This window comes from Megalops cyprinoides, chromosome 1 (assembly GCF_013368585.1).
Source record: "Megalops cyprinoides isolate fMegCyp1 chromosome 1, fMegCyp1.pri, whole genome shotgun sequence".
In the NCBI taxonomy this organism is placed as follows: Eukaryota; Metazoa; Chordata; class Actinopteri; order Elopiformes; family Megalopidae; genus Megalops; species Megalops cyprinoides.
In genome coordinates this window covers 29,568,739-29,585,417 of record NC_050583.1, presented here as the reverse complement: position 1 = coordinate 29,585,417, position 16,679 = coordinate 29,568,739, and the positions used below count along the sequence as shown (strand labels likewise).

General features: G+C 39.2%; 2 protein-coding genes across 2 annotated transcripts; one reads left to right on the top strand and one right to left on the bottom strand.

Moving 5' to 3' along the window:
- Window positions 1-2: 2 nt before the first annotated feature.
- Window positions 3-6,371, top strand: zgc:112980 (uncharacterized protein LOC503706 homolog). The gene is made up of 16 exons (XM_036531765.1): window positions 3-111; window positions 287-395; window positions 998-1,091; window positions 1,737-1,887; window positions 1,998-2,073; window positions 2,259-2,384; window positions 3,432-3,554; window positions 3,649-3,804; window positions 4,068-4,121; window positions 4,222-4,439; window positions 4,526-4,605; window positions 4,990-5,097; window positions 5,189-5,269; window positions 5,508-5,612; window positions 6,017-6,138; window positions 6,242-6,371. Exons 1-16 carry the CDS (start codon window positions 3-5, stop codon window positions 6,369-6,371), a joined length of 1,842 nt encoding a protein of 613 aa, XP_036387658.1.
- Window positions 6,372-8,173: 1,802 nt separating this feature from the next.
- Window positions 8,174-15,063, bottom strand: smcr8b (Smith-Magenis syndrome chromosome region, candidate 8b). The gene is made up of 2 exons (XM_036540904.1): window positions 11,934-15,063; window positions 8,174-10,698 (listed from the first exon to the last, which is right to left on the bottom strand). Exons 1-2 carry the CDS (start codon window positions 14,267-14,269, stop codon window positions 10,242-10,244), a joined length of 2,793 nt encoding a protein of 930 aa, XP_036396797.1. The 5' UTR covers window positions 14,270-15,063; the 3' UTR covers window positions 8,174-10,241.
- Between the last annotated feature and the right edge of the window lie 1,616 nt (window positions 15,064-16,679).

The window sequence follows — 16,679 nt, the reverse complement described above, 5'->3', positions numbered from 1 at the left end:
AAATGGAGCAAGATATTATCGTTATTGTCAGCGATGAGGAGGATGACTGTACCATAGCGACTTTAAACGATTCCTCCGTGTTGATCGTTGAAGAATGTTTGAAGAACAGAGGTAACGTGGTTTAAGGATGAAACCACCTGCATATCAAACATCTGTAACTTGCCACGTCCGCTAGGGGGCTGGCTCAATGCTTAGCACGAAACTAAAAGACAGGACATGGGTGAAAAAAACACTTGCCCGCTAATGATATTTTTGTCACGTTTGCAAGATAATTCAGCATCACCAGAGGTCAACGATAGTAACGAGATTGTGGACGAAGACTTGGCGGTGACATACACCAAAAAGGCCACTGTGATGCCACATGCCAGATATGACTGCACCGCCCATCCTTTCAGGTATGTACACACAAGATTGTGCTTGAAGATTTTATGCGGGTACATTTTCTTTTTAACATGACATAGGCAAAGATAATGTGTGCAATATACTGTCCTAGTGAATACGATGCAGATGACAAGCTGCAGAACTTAAATATCTGTAAAGTTTAGCTAAGTGGTATTGTCTGCCAGCATTTACATGTTGTCATTTGGAAGCACTCTCATTCAGAGCGACTTATGTAAGTGCGTGTAAAAACCCAGTTGGGCAGTGCTGATCAAGAAAATCTAAGAGTAACGTTGGTAGTGTGCAACAGTTCTGGAGTGTCTGTAATATTAGACAAAAGTGACTTATATAGTGCTGCACAATCAAGAAAACCTCACTAATCAAAGATGTTGTTTCGCACTGTTACAGTAGGAACAGTCTGGGATTCTCGATGTAGGTCCAGTACTCCTCTCAAAGCCCAAACCCTGCCCCACCCTTGTGTCACATGGGTGTTAACAGCAACATGTGATTTGGACAGTTTAGCAACTGCTCCAAGGAACAGCATGCAGACATGAAGTAGACTTTGACCTAGTCAATGTGTATATATGTGTATATAATATCATAATTCTTTCATTTCAAGCCCAACAGAAAATGACACCAGTAATCCAGTTGAAAATAACAAGGCTTTCTGTGAGCAGTGTTTCTGTTACATCTGTGATAAATTGGCATCAGAGGTAAGGTCCTGTTGAGACATATTTTTGTCATAATGGTTTCTTAGAACACTGCTAGTTTTGGATACTTTCATGGCAGTATGCTCTTAATTTTTGCAATTTGGGTGCAACGAAGACCTACAAAGTGAAACAATTGCCCTTTGTTATACTTATTTCCTTGTGTATCCTTACGAATTGCATTAGTTATACTGCTTCTTACAAAATTTTGTTTTCCTTTAGCTGCATGGAAAATGCATCTGCCTCAGCTATTTCACACTTTAATATGGCAGTTATTTGCACAGAATTGGATGAAAGCTTGGAAACCTAGTACAAAAGATGAATTGATATCATTTTAAATGTCAAAAAATAGTCAGAAACAAGGTTAAACAAAACCCATTGCTTCAGTATAATTGCCAGAGAATTTAGTTTTCAAAATTCTCCTCACTAGGATACTAGTACTTTTGCATTTTTTTCCCTCAGTGTTTTATCCTTTCACTGAGTAAGCTACATCTCATAGTGTGAGATGCGTTAAAAATGGGGGAAAAGTCAATGATTGAGAAAGTGGGTCTATAAATGTGAGTGTTATTTTTTTTTTGTCATGTTTATCAGTCTTGTGGTCAACATTGTTGTGTGTCTTGTGTGTCACATGTATGGCTGTATTTTTTTTAGTGTAAATTGTGGAGCACCTCTGGAATCTGTCACTGCAATGCCCATAAACGGAGCATGTTCTGGAAGGACCAGAGAGACAAGAAAATCCTTGGATACCTTCATATTTTTAATTTTGATCTGCTGGAGGTAGATGCAGAGCTGAGACTTGCTGGTATAGTTTGCTTCTCATTTTGTCAGTTTTTTTTTTTTTTTATAATTTTAACTTGATGTGTAAAGGAGGCATTGGACCTCTAATCACATTTGACTTTGTCCAATATTCAGAGAGCCTCCTGCTGAAGTTTGAAGAGGACTTGGCGGTGGAGTATGGCACATATCTGGAGGGTGTGGAAGCATCATTGTCCGATCTCTTCAGTTGTGGCTGCTATTGCCATACAGCCAGTTCATTCACTGGTGGATGCAAAAAATGCAAATCCAGACATTTGAATGTAATGATTTACAAGTAAGAGAGTGACGTTTAACTTCCTTTTTTGCCAATATGTAAAGAGTGTGCATCGTTGTCTGACACAATGCTCTTTCCTTCAGCTATTCCAAAGTGTATAACTTAGTGTCAGCGTTCCTGGACAGGGCCGAAAAAGAGAAGCCAAAAACAGCTGCAGTGATGCTGCTTGGAGCTGCCAGACATTTTGTTGTTCACAAACAGCCAACGGGGTATGTGCAATTTCACACACTCTACACAAAGCCTCTGGGCTGTATATTCCTTTCTGAATCCATACTTTATCAGTGCTTTTTCAGTGCTTCAAAAAACACCTCTCACTTTTCTTATCTGCAGCGTCCCAAACATTGATCCCAAAGCATATGTAAATGAAGCAGTTCCTTTATTATTGATCAGGTAAGGTGTCATGTGTGTTAACTTTTTATAATTAGTACAGTGACAGTATGAGCCTGTGTCTGGTTTTAATCTGTGTGTATTTGCTATTAGGTGAGACTTGTGAGTATCTTGATCTTGATAGTAATTATGCTAGGGTGGCATCAAATTTTCCACTGAGTATAATATTTGAGACAGTGAAACTGAAAAAAGGCCATCTGGAGCTCCAGATCTTGATCTTGAAATTCAAACTGGGGATTTTTCAGTGAGAGAGAAATCATGGCCTAATTGTACAGCGTAAGCTCTGAATAAGTTACATTCTGCAAAAATACATACACAGGCATACATATCACCATGCATGGATACTTTCAATCTCACAGTCACAGAACATTTAAGGGCAGGTTCTTCATTAGCAGTGATATATGGCGTAGGACTACTCCCATCCACCACATTCAATTTCTGTCAACAGTTCTTTTAGTGAAGTCCTAAGTGATGAATTTTTATAGACAAAATGAATAATATTTGTAGCCATTTGGTTGCACAAAGTGCATTGTAACTCTAAACAGTAGTTTCTGTTTTGAGTCACTGCTCACATTGTAAAGACATCATTACCATACATGTTGCTGCCCCATCAGAGTAACCTGTCAGATGGCTGGGATGGTATATGAAGGGAAAATGTGTGTGTGCAGATTTCTGCTTAAGAATAAGAGAAGGAGTGGATACGTTAGGAAACATTAACAGCCGTATGAACCTGAGGCAATAAGAATTTTAAGACAAATAATCAGAAATGGCTTAAGTTACACAGAAATGTTATACAAGAACTAATGGCTGTTGCCCCTTTAGTTTTGTCAGTGAAAGTCTGAAGTTTTTTGTTTGTTTTTTTTTCGTAGGGTGACAAACACTCTGAAGACGTTGATGGTTGTTGGTGATTTTAGTGCCGTTTTCTCAAAGAAACTGCAAGCCTTCTTTCAGTCACTCACATTGCCCGTGAAGTGCAGATGGATGAGTAATGGGTGGGTGTGGCTTGATGCCTTAGTTTTCTGTATCAAAGTCATTTGTAGTGGTCTCTGATTAAATTATAAGTGGTTCTGTGGGGCTCTGTTACAGTTTGAATGTGCTCCACTGGGATGATCCTTTACTGGTGGCTGTGTTAAGAGGGCAGAATGTCAGAGGAGAACGAATCCTCAGAGGGAAGAAAGAGATCCTGTTTGAACCATTGGTTGTGGTACAAGCACGGGTGGAGAAACTCAAGGAACAAAACAGGTGAGCAAAAAAATACTTTTCTCATCATGCAAAGATCTTGTATAAAGCCATGTTAGTAGATGTTTTGCACTTATCATTGTTGAAGTAAGTATCGTTTGTGTAACTTAGTTCATCCATTTAAGCAGTACATTTAACAGCCAGACCAGGAACGAAGGCATCTTGCATTGGTCTCTGTAATGATTATTGGTCGCTGACACCTGTGTATGTGCAAAAAAAATGCTTTGAAAAGACTGACCCCCCCCCCCCCCCCCCCCCTCACTCAGGTACAGGGAGCTGGTACGGTATCTCAAGGTTGTGAGAAGCGATAATAAAACACAGTGAGTCAACTTTTTCACTTTTAATATGCCACTGCTGGTTTTACGATTGCAATGTCTGTCGATCTCTTGATTAAGTGTCGTCTTTATCTCTGCCCCACAGTTTACAGACCATGAGAGATCACATCCCTTTTTACTTGTGCAAGGCTGGGGACTACATTGCAGCTCTTGCAAGTTTTTTCAGTCCAACACCTGAGATGTGCTGCAGTGCCTGTCGACTGTCTCCCAACCAGTTTGTTGTGTACCTGAAGATTCTGACTACAGGGAAAATGCCAGCTGGAAAAGACCCCTTTCTGTCAACAGAGTGGCAGAATGTCAAAGGTCATATTCAAGTTATAAATAAGTTTTAGTGTTTTCTGTTTGGTGAACATTAGTGTTACATTTATGTGTATTTTGATTATTTATAGATGCCCAACTTCCAAAGAAGACTGAGGTCATAAAGGGGAGTTTGAGAATTTTGAATTGCAACACAGCAGTGTTTATGGATGTAGGTATACAGCCGACTTATTTTAGGTTTGGTGGTCTCTGCCTGACTTCTGCTTTAATTTTGGGCTGTTTTATCTTTGCTATGGCACATGGTTGGCACCAACTTTATCCCAATGAGATAAATGTAAATGAATAACTTGCACGCAGTTGATTAACTTTCTGTCAGCCTTGTTTTTAATCAGTGTTGAATGTGCTATAAAGATACTTTAATTGTATGACAGCTGATCTCGGGTCATTTTAATTGGGTTTTTTTTTAACAAAATCAAAAAGGGGGTAAAAGAAACCTGAGAAGAGGGAAGAATTTAATTTTACAATTTAGGTTAAGGTTCAAAGTGTTGTGCTGAAGTTGATGGTACCATTTAACTTGAATAAAAATGCTTTTCAGTCAGAGTCCTGGGTGAGCCTGATCAGTGCGGCGAGTTCTGCAGTGCTGGGTCCAGATGGCTCTCTGACCTGTGCTTCATACCCAGTGCCTGACATTGAGTTTCAGATGGTAATTGTGCTCCGCTTAATGCTGTCCTTTTCAGCATTAATGAACTTAAAGCAAGGTTTAATGCTTAACACAAGTGTCTCTCCCTTTTTAGAGGACAAGGGACATTGCAATAGCCATTCTCCTTGAGATGCAGACGGAATCGCATATCCAAATTCCGAAAGCGTTTCAGAATGTAAGTTTACTGGTAATTGCAGAAATTACTGTCCTATTTTGTGGAAGAAAAACCTTTGATTTGATGAAATTTCATCATAAGTGTACTTTGTTAAATGGTGAAAATCTAATTCCTTGAATTTTCATTAAACAGTTTTATTTCAAATACAGTATTTTATGTTAGCCAAATAGGTATTTCATGCACTGTGTTTTCTTCCTGTTTTTTATTTATGTTGTGTTTGTGTTTGTTTGTGTTTCAGCGGTTTCCAGACCAGGCTCTCCTGTTGCTGGTCACACAGGCCCTGGCACAGAGACTTCTCCAAAGTGGCATGATCAATATCCTCAACATCGTCATGGCTTACAGAGTGCGTCCCAGTGCCACAGTTTCTTTCTTATTCTTTTCTTTCCTTTCAGATTTGGCAATTGTAAGAAGGATATCTGTGTTTTCATGTTGAACAATAACCATAGATTCATTAGAGTGGATTGATGCATAATATATTTCCTTTGGTCTGTAAAGGCCACAGTAGTTTAAATCAATTGATTTGGGAAAGGATTTAGCAAGGTTTTACAATGATAGGCGCTTTCTACATGGATAAGTGCCCAGCAGCTGTGGTTTACTGTACCAGAGGATATAAGGACAGCGCAAGTGATGTGCTCTCCACAAAAAGTAATATTGTGCTGCATTTAATGCAAGTGTCAAGTCAGAATTCATTTTGAAACATTCCATTCTAACCATAAATATGGATTATGTTACTGTCTGATTCTGTAGGCAAATTCATGGGCACTGAAGTGGTTCCTTCATAGTCTCAGTGCAAGACCTGACGTGCTGCAGGCGTTCCTTAGTGGGCTTATGGAAGATCTCTACAGGGAACAGCATGTACACCCCTACAGGTACTATTTAAAAATATGAATCAAATATTTATAACTGTTATTGACAGGGCAGTCACATGTCAGGACTGAGTCCATTAATTATAACTCTGCTTCACATCCTTAGAAAAAGGGACGTGGTGGAGCACACCTTCATCGCAGACTTCTTTTTTTACTACCTCCTGGATAGCCGTCCGCTTTTGTTCCCAGTTAACCATCTGGTTCTAGATGGCCTTTTGAATCACTGGAATGAGTAAGGCTTTTTTTCCCAGTTAATCACAATTCTTTTCTTGTGTGCAGCAAGATGCATGAAATGCATTAATTGCATGGAAGGGTTTCATTCTAAGTAAAGTTTGCTATGGAATTTCTTTCCTTTGCATTTGCAACATCAGTCTCTCATCTTTGACTTTGCAGAGATTGCATTGGATTGGTGTTTAAGCATTTATTCTGTTTACACAAATGTCCAGGTCTGATTTCCCATGGCAGTACTACCTCAGAAGTCACTTACAACAATATGTAAGAATTTTACATATTTCTTGAACTTTGCTCATTTTCCACTTAAACTGTGTAACTCAATAATTATGCAGCTAGTCATTCTCGGTATCATTTTTCACATTGTTTTGTATTTGCAGCTGTGTTTTATGATTGAACATTATCACATTACATTTTTAAATCGTAGTTCTTCAGGTGTTTTACAATGTTTTTTTTCCTTGCACTGTAGGAGTTTGAACTCACGCCTGACAAACGCAGGTTCCTAGAGGTGATCAAGACAAAGAGAAGTCTGTAAATGAAGGTCTCTTCAGGTGGTGTAAGAAATTATCTACATGGAATAAAGTACCACCAGAATGTAAAATCTTTCAAATTTTCTCATTAAAATGTGTGTAAAATCTTAAACTTTAAGTAAAAAATGATTTGCATTGGCCAATGACAAATGTACTGATGTATGTGTAATGTCAGTGGAATAAAACATGTTACTTGGGCTGTGGCAATATAAAGAAGGCAATGATGTGTTAAGAACAAAACATTCTTTTCCCTTCATATGATTTGTTCTTTGTTTTGTTTTTGACATTACGTAACTTCATAATGAGCTGTAACTTTTCAGGGTTTCTTTACATTTTCTGATCCCAATATTTTGTTGCTTGTCATTGATTGATTAATGGTAGACTGTACATTTTTGAAATTGTAAATAAAATCATTTATGTGGTATTGTTTGATATTAAAAAATGTATTTTATAAATCTCACTTTCTCTGTTTTAGGCAAGCATAACTGTGTATAGTTCAGGGTTGTCTGTATATTTACATCTTTAACAAACTGAAAATCACCATCACATGAAATGAAGCTTAACTTCATATACCAAGGGGACATTTAATACTACTGACAGTATGAATCAGATTTGATTGTTTTATTAAATATATTAAGTTCTAGTGTTTACAGTTCTCAAAACATACAAAAGCAAATTTCAATAGAACAAAAATTAGTGAATCACCAAACATTCCTGTGCAAAATCAAATTCAGTAAATGGCAAACATTTGAAAATAGACATACATGATTTTTAAATAAGTTAATTGGGTTATCAAAGCAGGATGAGGACTATTACACCCCACCTGTACGCACACACACACACACACACACAAAAGCAATACAAATTTGAGAGACTAAGGTGCCAGTCTCCAAAACACTGCATTTTCATGATACTGATTCAGAAGAATTTGAATTTGTACTGCAACTGAATTTAGTTAAGAAAAGGTATCATTTGAGTATATAGTATGTGGAGCAAATGTGTAGTAGTAGTAGTTGTTTTTTTAATAAAGAAATGCTGTATTCTATTTGCTTTTCCAAGACTATTAAGTACATTAACAAAACAAACATATTAAGGCTTTAGATGAATGACATCCTGACCTCTGAATCATAACATCCAAAAAGGCATAAATTCTTACAGAAATGATTTAGGGAAAATGTATTAACATTAATGATGGACTGAGCATTGGCTTACTGAATAGTTGTTAACCAATTGTCTCAGAAATATTTAGCTTTCTTTTATAAGAATATGGCATATTCAGTCAACTTCAGTCTGACCAGAGAGCATATTCCCCCACTATCCTCAAAAATGAGCTACACCAAAATAACATTCAATGCAACCTCCTGCTTAATTTTCCAACAGACACTGCATGGTGTATATACAATTTAAAATGTAAACACTTCTTATAAACTTAAAAAATATGACTTTTGACTTGCACAGTGATTTACCGACTTGAAAGTTTAAAATGTCACACTTTACAATCTTCTGGGGTATATACCAAACCTGTTATTAACAGTGTTTGACACACTGATGTACAAGATCAAAAGAGGGGAGGCAACAGCTTCCGGAGTTTGATATTACTGTAAGAAAGCCCATGGAATTGGTACAGGCTGTCATCCTGATGAGCCCTTGACATTAACTGTTAATATTGGACCAATGACCGTATTTTCACTGGTCAACATCACCAATCATTTTATTGCAGGAGACCGTCCTGAAATCAGTCATATTTGTTAGGATGTGACAATTCAAAAATGCAGCAGGATGGACAAATCAGATGTACGGAAATACTGATCAAATAGCAATCAGTCAGATATACTGTGACTGACAGGCATGAAACAGATTATTTATAGTTGTGTCAACATATTGTTACTTTATCATGCTGACATCCAGTTCACTTGCACATAATTCAAAATTTAGAGAGCAGTTACGTTTGTCTAACAATTTTTAACCACAGCACTTTCCATTTACGATGGAGACAAAAGGTTGATGGATGTTGAGTAAACTAAACGTGTTCCTTCAAACATGCAATATCTTGTGAAACTCTGCAACATTTTTACATTACAGTACTGCATGCATAATATTCAGGGCCCTTCCAGGGCCTTTCCATGTAATTAAAGAGGATGAAACATGACATTTACCTAAAACAAGTTTGATCAGTCTTTCCTTTGTGTTGTTTTAGAAACCTAAAATTGTAGGAGTCTACTGACCTTCACGTAAATGTTTTTATATTAGTACTGCTTGTTGGCTTTAGTTACAGTTTCAGATGTACCAAGGTAACAGTTGGAGCATATGCTATGGAAAAAATATAGCTGTGGCCTTTCCACAGTTATATACCCAAAAATTCTGTTTGAAACTAGCAATATATGTACGATATTCTGATACTGGGTTATTTCCCATTTTCCCACTGGAAGCCTTTCAAATCAATGATCATCAATTAATGCATGGATTCATTACATTATTTTTACATGCATGTGATACACTAACAATATCACTGATCCCTAAGTTCATTTTGCTTTAGCTGCTATTGTTATTGCAATGTATTTTCTTAGAGTAAGACGTGTTCTTGCATTTTTGAAAACGCACTCCAAAAGCCTTTTTTTGTTCAATTGTCTCTACTCAAAATGTTAACATTCGTAAGGGCCATTTTAAACTAACTACAACTGCTGATAAGTGGGGTCACATACAATGTTTGAAAATTCCTGCTGAAGTGACCGAGAATAATGCATTACACAAAATGTTCCACTGATCAAACTCGTCAGGGTAATAATACACCACCTGACTATTTTTAGCCCTCAGCAAAATGGTTTAGAAAGCTTTTTTCCCCCTCACTTGTGACCAAATGGCATGAGCATCTCTTGTGCTTTCAGTATGGTTTCTTTTCAATGAAACACAGAAATGTGTGGCATTAGAAGCATCAATGCATGCTGGTACTCTTCAGACTGATTTGTGTTTAGACTAGAAATGTATGTGACTAATCACATGGGCAGAATATTTTGGTGGCTTTTAGGTATGGTAACCATCTGGGAGACAATCATTTCTGCTCATATTACAGTATATTTTAATGGCTATTGTTTTCATTAACAGGGCTGGGCATTTACATAAATACTGATCAAATACCAATCACAACAGTAAAACACACACTATAAATAACCAACACTGCTGATCTGAGGAACCACTATAGGTAGCAACTCAAACAAAAGGCTAAACTGAGAACCTTTTACATTCATAATTTTTCTTGGTCTCCCATTCTCACCCAGGTAAGAAGAGAAGAGAGTATTAGTTAGGTGCCAGTTTGACAATCTGATACAGTATGTGACACATTCAGCCCTAAATTTTGTACAAAATGCTGGTGATGTAATTAAAGCTGAGCACAGGCAGGCTGACCCCCTTGCCAGGACCATGCAGGTAATGGTGTTTGATGAGCTCAGACAGAAACTGCATGATTCTGCAGTCCTCCTCATTGTAGCCCAGCTGGTGGAGCAGGAAGCTGGCCCTCCGTGACGCCACTGTGTCTTGGTCTTCGTCTTCAGCGATAGGCAGGTGGATATGATGGCAGAAGGTATAAAGGAAAGCCTTGGAAGAGAGCTGTGTTAGCATACTCTGCACGTGCATGAAGTAAGTGCTTCCACGCTTGATCTGAGTACGGTGGTCGACCATTCGTCCGATCAGGGAACCTCTGTATGGCGGGCAGCGCAGTGTCTTGTGGTCAATGTCCAGGATGCTGATGTAGCGGTTATAGCGGGTTAAGGGGTGCATCATGCTGGAACCTGTGGGAGAGGCCATCCTAGCAAACCAGACAGAGAAAAGACTGGTTGAAATTTTGGAAAAAGGCAACTATAGTAAGAGACAATTCATAGTCATATATCATATTTACTGTGTACTGAACATTCATTATGCATATTAAAACATCAGCAACAAATGTTCTCATATTCAAAATTATATAACATTTTAAAATTTTTTAGTTTAAAATAAATGTTCCTTAAACCTGCTAATCTATTTAACAGCAACAGCTGAAAACAAGGATGGCATTTTTCAGCCAAGCTTCCTCTCTCCCAGCACTAATAGCCTTGTGCAGCTGAAAATTAATTACATTCAGGGGATGGTGCTGGTAGGGAGACAATTATCTGTGTCAGAGTGGTGGTGATTAATGGATCTTCACACTATGAACACAATTCCTGAGACATTTCATGTCCTCAGAGTAACACCCCCCACCACCCTTCCTTTCACAACAGTGCTGCTGGCGTCACTCTCACCAGGATCTCAGTTGCTGCTGTGTCAAGTGAAACAAAAGGTCAGCTCTGACACAAATGCAAACAGTTACAGGAGCCAGAAATCACTTGATCTGATCAGCAATGAGAGCTGCATATCTACAGCACAGCCTCTGCTTGTGACTCATGTAGGAGCGATAATGCAAAAGACAAGAAATTCTTGTGCACATATTTTTTGTGTTGTGTTTAAATGTATGTACAGGAAAATGATTTGTTTCATTCAAAACTTTTAAATCAATTTACTTGAAACAATTTACTTATTGGTACAGTTGAAGTAGGTATGAGAACTGCTACCAAAGCCAGACTTCCCCTCTCAAGATTGTGAAACATCAAGTAGACTATGACAGCAAAATATACCTTCAAAATATAACTTCAAACATTCTATATTTAGTACATTTTTAATGATACAAAGCTGATTGTAAATAAATAGTGAACTGAGATCTGACCACTTAAAACCTGCTGACATAAATATATGTTTGCACGTGTTAAAAGTGACTTTGATAGCCTACATAAATAAGACATTGCTTTATGTATTTGGACAGCCACATATGAATGTTTGTTAGACTTGCAGTAGGAACTGAAAGTATGAAGTAAAATTGCACGCGGCATTTCTGCTTGTAAAACTTACAACCACTATCTGACATCCACATCATGTGAGTTCCACAGGACTATCAGTAGAGCTGCCAATATGACTACTAGTGTTAAGTTCCATATGTTTATACTTGTTAGGGCTTTCAATCAAAAACCTTACCTGTGAAGGCCAATAAGCTTCCAGTTCTGCAGGTCTGTCAGTTGGAAGGGAGAAGAGAGCCACTGTTTCACACTTTCACCATACTTGCCAACATTGGGTACATAAATTGATAATGCATTCACCAGCTTTCTCACTGTCCCCTCATCGGCTCCCATGACCACCAGCACCCTGCCACTAAGAAGGCAGAATATGGCTTGCTGGGCAAAAGGGTATTGCCTGATGAACCTCAAAGCACTCTGCCCAGCCTTCTTCTTGTGCTTAACAGTAATCGGGTTCCCGCAGAGGACAGGTGAATATGTTCTATCGGAGCTAGTGGAGGCACTCATGAAGCTGGTGCTGTCAGACATATCATCGAGGGTCACTTTGGATATGTCATCTGATAGACAGTTGGGGTTCAGTTCGTACAGAGGATGTCCAGAGGGAGAGGCTTCGGAAAAGGTTGTCTGCTCAAGAGCAAAGTCTACCTGCAGAGAGGGGTCTCCTTGACGGCAAGACTGCGGCTCCTGTTTGACTATCCCATTCGCAGAGCACTCTTGTGCCAACTCAGGGGAGGACTCTTTATAGGTCTGGACCTCTTTTCCCATGCAGCAACTTGCATCCGCCTGCACTACAGCCCCAGACACATAAGTGCACTCATCCAGCATTCCTGGGGCCTTATTCAACACTGATATTTGATTAGGACTAGCATCTGTGCAGTTCTCCACAGGAGGCTCCTCTTCATAAATGGCACTTGGGTAGGATGCCCTCAGGTCCTCAGGTATAATAGAGTCAGTAGTACTCAAGACGTCAATGCTGTCCTCACTGTAAGCCCTTCTGGTAATAATTCTCCTCCTAATGACTTCAGGCTGTGGCTGAAGGTTTGGCACACTGTCTGGATTCACTGTATGTCCCTGAGCTTTAAAAGACTTCTCAGTTCCCAGCACCTCAATGCTCTCACCACTGCTTATACTCCCTTTCATTTCAGCATCGATGCCTTCATCAAAATTGTCCCGCGTGAGCTCACAGGGGCTGGACTCAGTCAGCTCAGTTTCATGAAGGCCCTGTTCAGTTTCTGCTTCTAGCTTAATGGGCACCGTCTCAACACAGGAGGTGTAGGAATCCAGACTCACTGGCTCACCCGACAGCATTGAAGCTGGAGGAGGTAGGTTGTTGATCAGAGTCTGTTTCTCATCAGAGAAATGGATCACGGCTTCATCTTCCTCCCAGTCACTGTCCTCAAAGAGGAAGTTTGTGATTTTCTGTTTCTTCAACAAAGCCTTGTCAATCTGGCTGGTGTATATATAGCACAGGTCTCCTCTGAAGGTCTTTTCAATCAGCCGCAGCTGATCCATTGTTTGATGGAAGAAGTACAAGTCACAGAGTTCTTCCAGTGTTTTCAAGCGCTTATCAAAGCATTTGGCTGACTTGGCTTTTATGAGCTGAGGAGTGTAAGAAGATCTTCGTTTAATACTGAGATCCTCAGACTGATTTTCAGAGTTGTATTCACTGAATGCGTGTTCCTGATCGACTTCAGTTGAGTCTGTAGCATTGACCGATTCATACGGTAGAAATTCAGGATCATTAATTTTTCTGTTTGGGTAGGATGTAATCTGCTTCAACAAATCTTTATGTTCATATATAGATTTTTCAATATTAGCTAACTCGTTGGCTTTCTCTACTGCTTGAGCTGAAAAGCAGCCATTGTTCTTTTTCTGCAGCTCAGTCTCCTTGTGCAGCACAGTTCTAGTATACTCCAGGTCTTTTAGTTTCTTTTCAAGCTCATTGGCAAAAGCTTTTCGGTTTCCAGTTTTCAAACACTCTGAGGCCTTGGAAAACTCAGATGACAGCTCTAGGAATTGCTGCATGATCTTTCTCTCATCCGCTGAAATGTAAGCCATGCAGAATGGCCTAACAAAGCCACGGGCCTCCAAGTCATACAGAGTCAAATGATGGACGTATGCAAAAGCACCTTCTTTTGAGTCTCCAAGCACAACTTTTGAATCCTCCACAAAATTGAGCTTTGGATAGCCACAACCTGGGGGGTGCCCCACAAAAGAGGCTTGGTAATCCACAGACATGATCCGTAAGGAGAAATAGTTGAGATCAAAGGTTCCATAAACTTTAGACTCATCTGGGATGGTAAGCAAAGGCTGTGGCCCAACTTGTTCAGAAAACTCAGAAATGAGAATAAAGTCCTTGGTGAATTTAGCATAGGAAGTCTTTGACCAGGGATTGGCGTTTCCAGAATGAGGAAAAAGAGGCACACAAAACTCTTCTGGGATCTTACAGGGGTCAACATATGCCTCCCCAAAACCATCCTCGTTGGTAAAAGGCACCAGATCAGGGGAACCAATCATATTTATTCACTTTCTAGTTAAATAAGGCATTGGGGAGAAGTTATCCAGTACTTCTGCAGTATGACTTCATGTCTCCGCACTTTCAACTGCTAAATAAAATTTAGCTACACTGCTACCTAGCTGGCTACGCACTTTGTGACTCAGCTTCAAGGGTAGGTAGCTAGCTAGTTTGCAACACATATGGTACAATCCTGTTGCTCAATCACAAGCTTTTTAACTTAACCGAAGAAACAACACCTGAAACATTCATTTCAGCGACCCCCCGCCTGTAACATTTCTCTGCAATCGGACATCTATTCAAACGGAATTTCCTCACATTGCCAACAGTATTAAAGTTTTAACTAGTTACAATCGAAAAAGCTAGTTAGCAAGCGACCAACAAGCGTCAATACGCGTTACCTTACACACCAGAGATGCAACAAATAACACTAGCTGACGTTCCACAAAACAGCTCAATCACTTGCCGTCAGAGCGGCTAGCTAGGCAGTTTTCGCTACGCTCTCTTCTGAGTCCAACGAGTAACAACTCTGGGTGTTTCCAGTTCACGCTCACCGTTCCGTTAGGTGCCGATATGGTGAAAGCAGGTGAACAGCTAACGAGGAGAGACAGTGCGTGCGGTGTCACGACTGAACCCAGCAATAAACTGTTCAGCCATATTTATGCATGTGACACATTGGCTACCTACAAGGAAGTATCCACTTTCGGTTCTCCTCTCCATTTAAATGACCCCTGTTTGTCATGTACAAGGATACGCGGAAAGTAATTTCGATTTATGACCTCTGGCGAATATTTAATGTAAGTATCGTTTTCAGCTTGCTAGCACACTGATAACCCCAGCAACTGGGGCTTGTAGTTTTTTGTTTCAGCTGCAGCTAGCGAATACTTTACGACACATTTGCGACATGGCGTGAAACTCACGGCACCGAATTTCTGTAAGGTTAACTCGGCACCTCCTCTTTCTGTATGCATTTGAGTCTCTAGCAAGTTTCCTATACACTACCTGATCGCATGGGTCTTTGCAACGTGTAGTACTTATACGGTGAATGTTACCTGGCAGACTTCTAGGATGGTAATTGAAAGATTCCGACTTCCATTTGAATGAGCAATTAAGATTCAGATGAAGTCTGATAAGAGCTGTTGGGTGGCTTCAGTAGTCGCAAGTCATCGGAGAATAAGGCTTCATGAACCCCTGACAGAGGTATGAGCTGAGTTGTTCCAACCAATCAAAATATGGATCTTCACAGCAAACCAGTGATGTATAAAGAATTTTCAATTTCCACTAATGATCTGCCTTCACAATGCAATAATTCAGACATGATTGAACCCTCAGCACATCACTGTGGGCTTTCAGCATTCTTTTAGGGCTGGTGCTTCTTCCAATGCCAGGTAATACAGGCCAGCTAATTAAGCTAATTAACAAAGAGACGCAGGGAAAACAGGGCATGGGTCCAGTGGGCACATTTACCAGCCACGTGTCTGGTTAAACAAGGCTGGCCTCACACAAGGCTGATACTTGGATTTTCTGATTTTATTTAGAAGCAGTACCTCAGATTGTTTTAAATATACTTAACCAAATTTTATTCCACACTCTTGGATATGGTACACCATATTTTTAATAGCATTAGATCTATATAAATCATCCCATGTCTGTTTCCAATATAGAAAAATGTGATTCGTTTTTATGTGTATCCATGAGTGTTCATTATGCTTAACGTTACAAATATGATTATACAGCCCTTCAGTGAAGGCTGAGGTGGATTACAGTCTAACACCTCAGTTACCCTCATACATTCTCTCCTTTGTGTTCAGTGAGCTGTGAGTAACCAGGTAAATTCAGGTTACAGTGTCTAAAAAGTTAAATGTGTAAGTATAGACCCAAGCAAAGCTTAAGATTTGTACTGCATTAAATTCCATCTTCTTCTGTCACAGTTCAACAAGGACCACTGAAAGCATGGTTATGTAACAATGTGCACAAGTGATCTAATCTGAAAAGTACAGTATTTACTGATGAACAATTCTTTGTTTTGACTGGATTTATTTAAATGGTACTGTAGTTACATGGCAGGCAAATATGCTGACAGTGCAGATCGAGATGTAAAATAAAATGGACACTAAAAAATTATTTATGTTCTTTATTTCCCTAATTGGTTTCTCTTTCTAAAAATGACATTTTCAGATATACCTTTATTGAACAGAACTTCTTAAGTAATCAGGAGCACACCCATGTGCCTCATCACAGGATTTATAACTGACATTGCTGAACAAATCAATTACCCATCCTTGGCACAAAAATTATGACATTATGCCATTAAAATAATTTACTAGTTGTCAAAAAGTTACAGATAAAAGGCTAATGTAATATATAATTACATGAAATACATGATAACATACCAAAATACTGTACTATGGT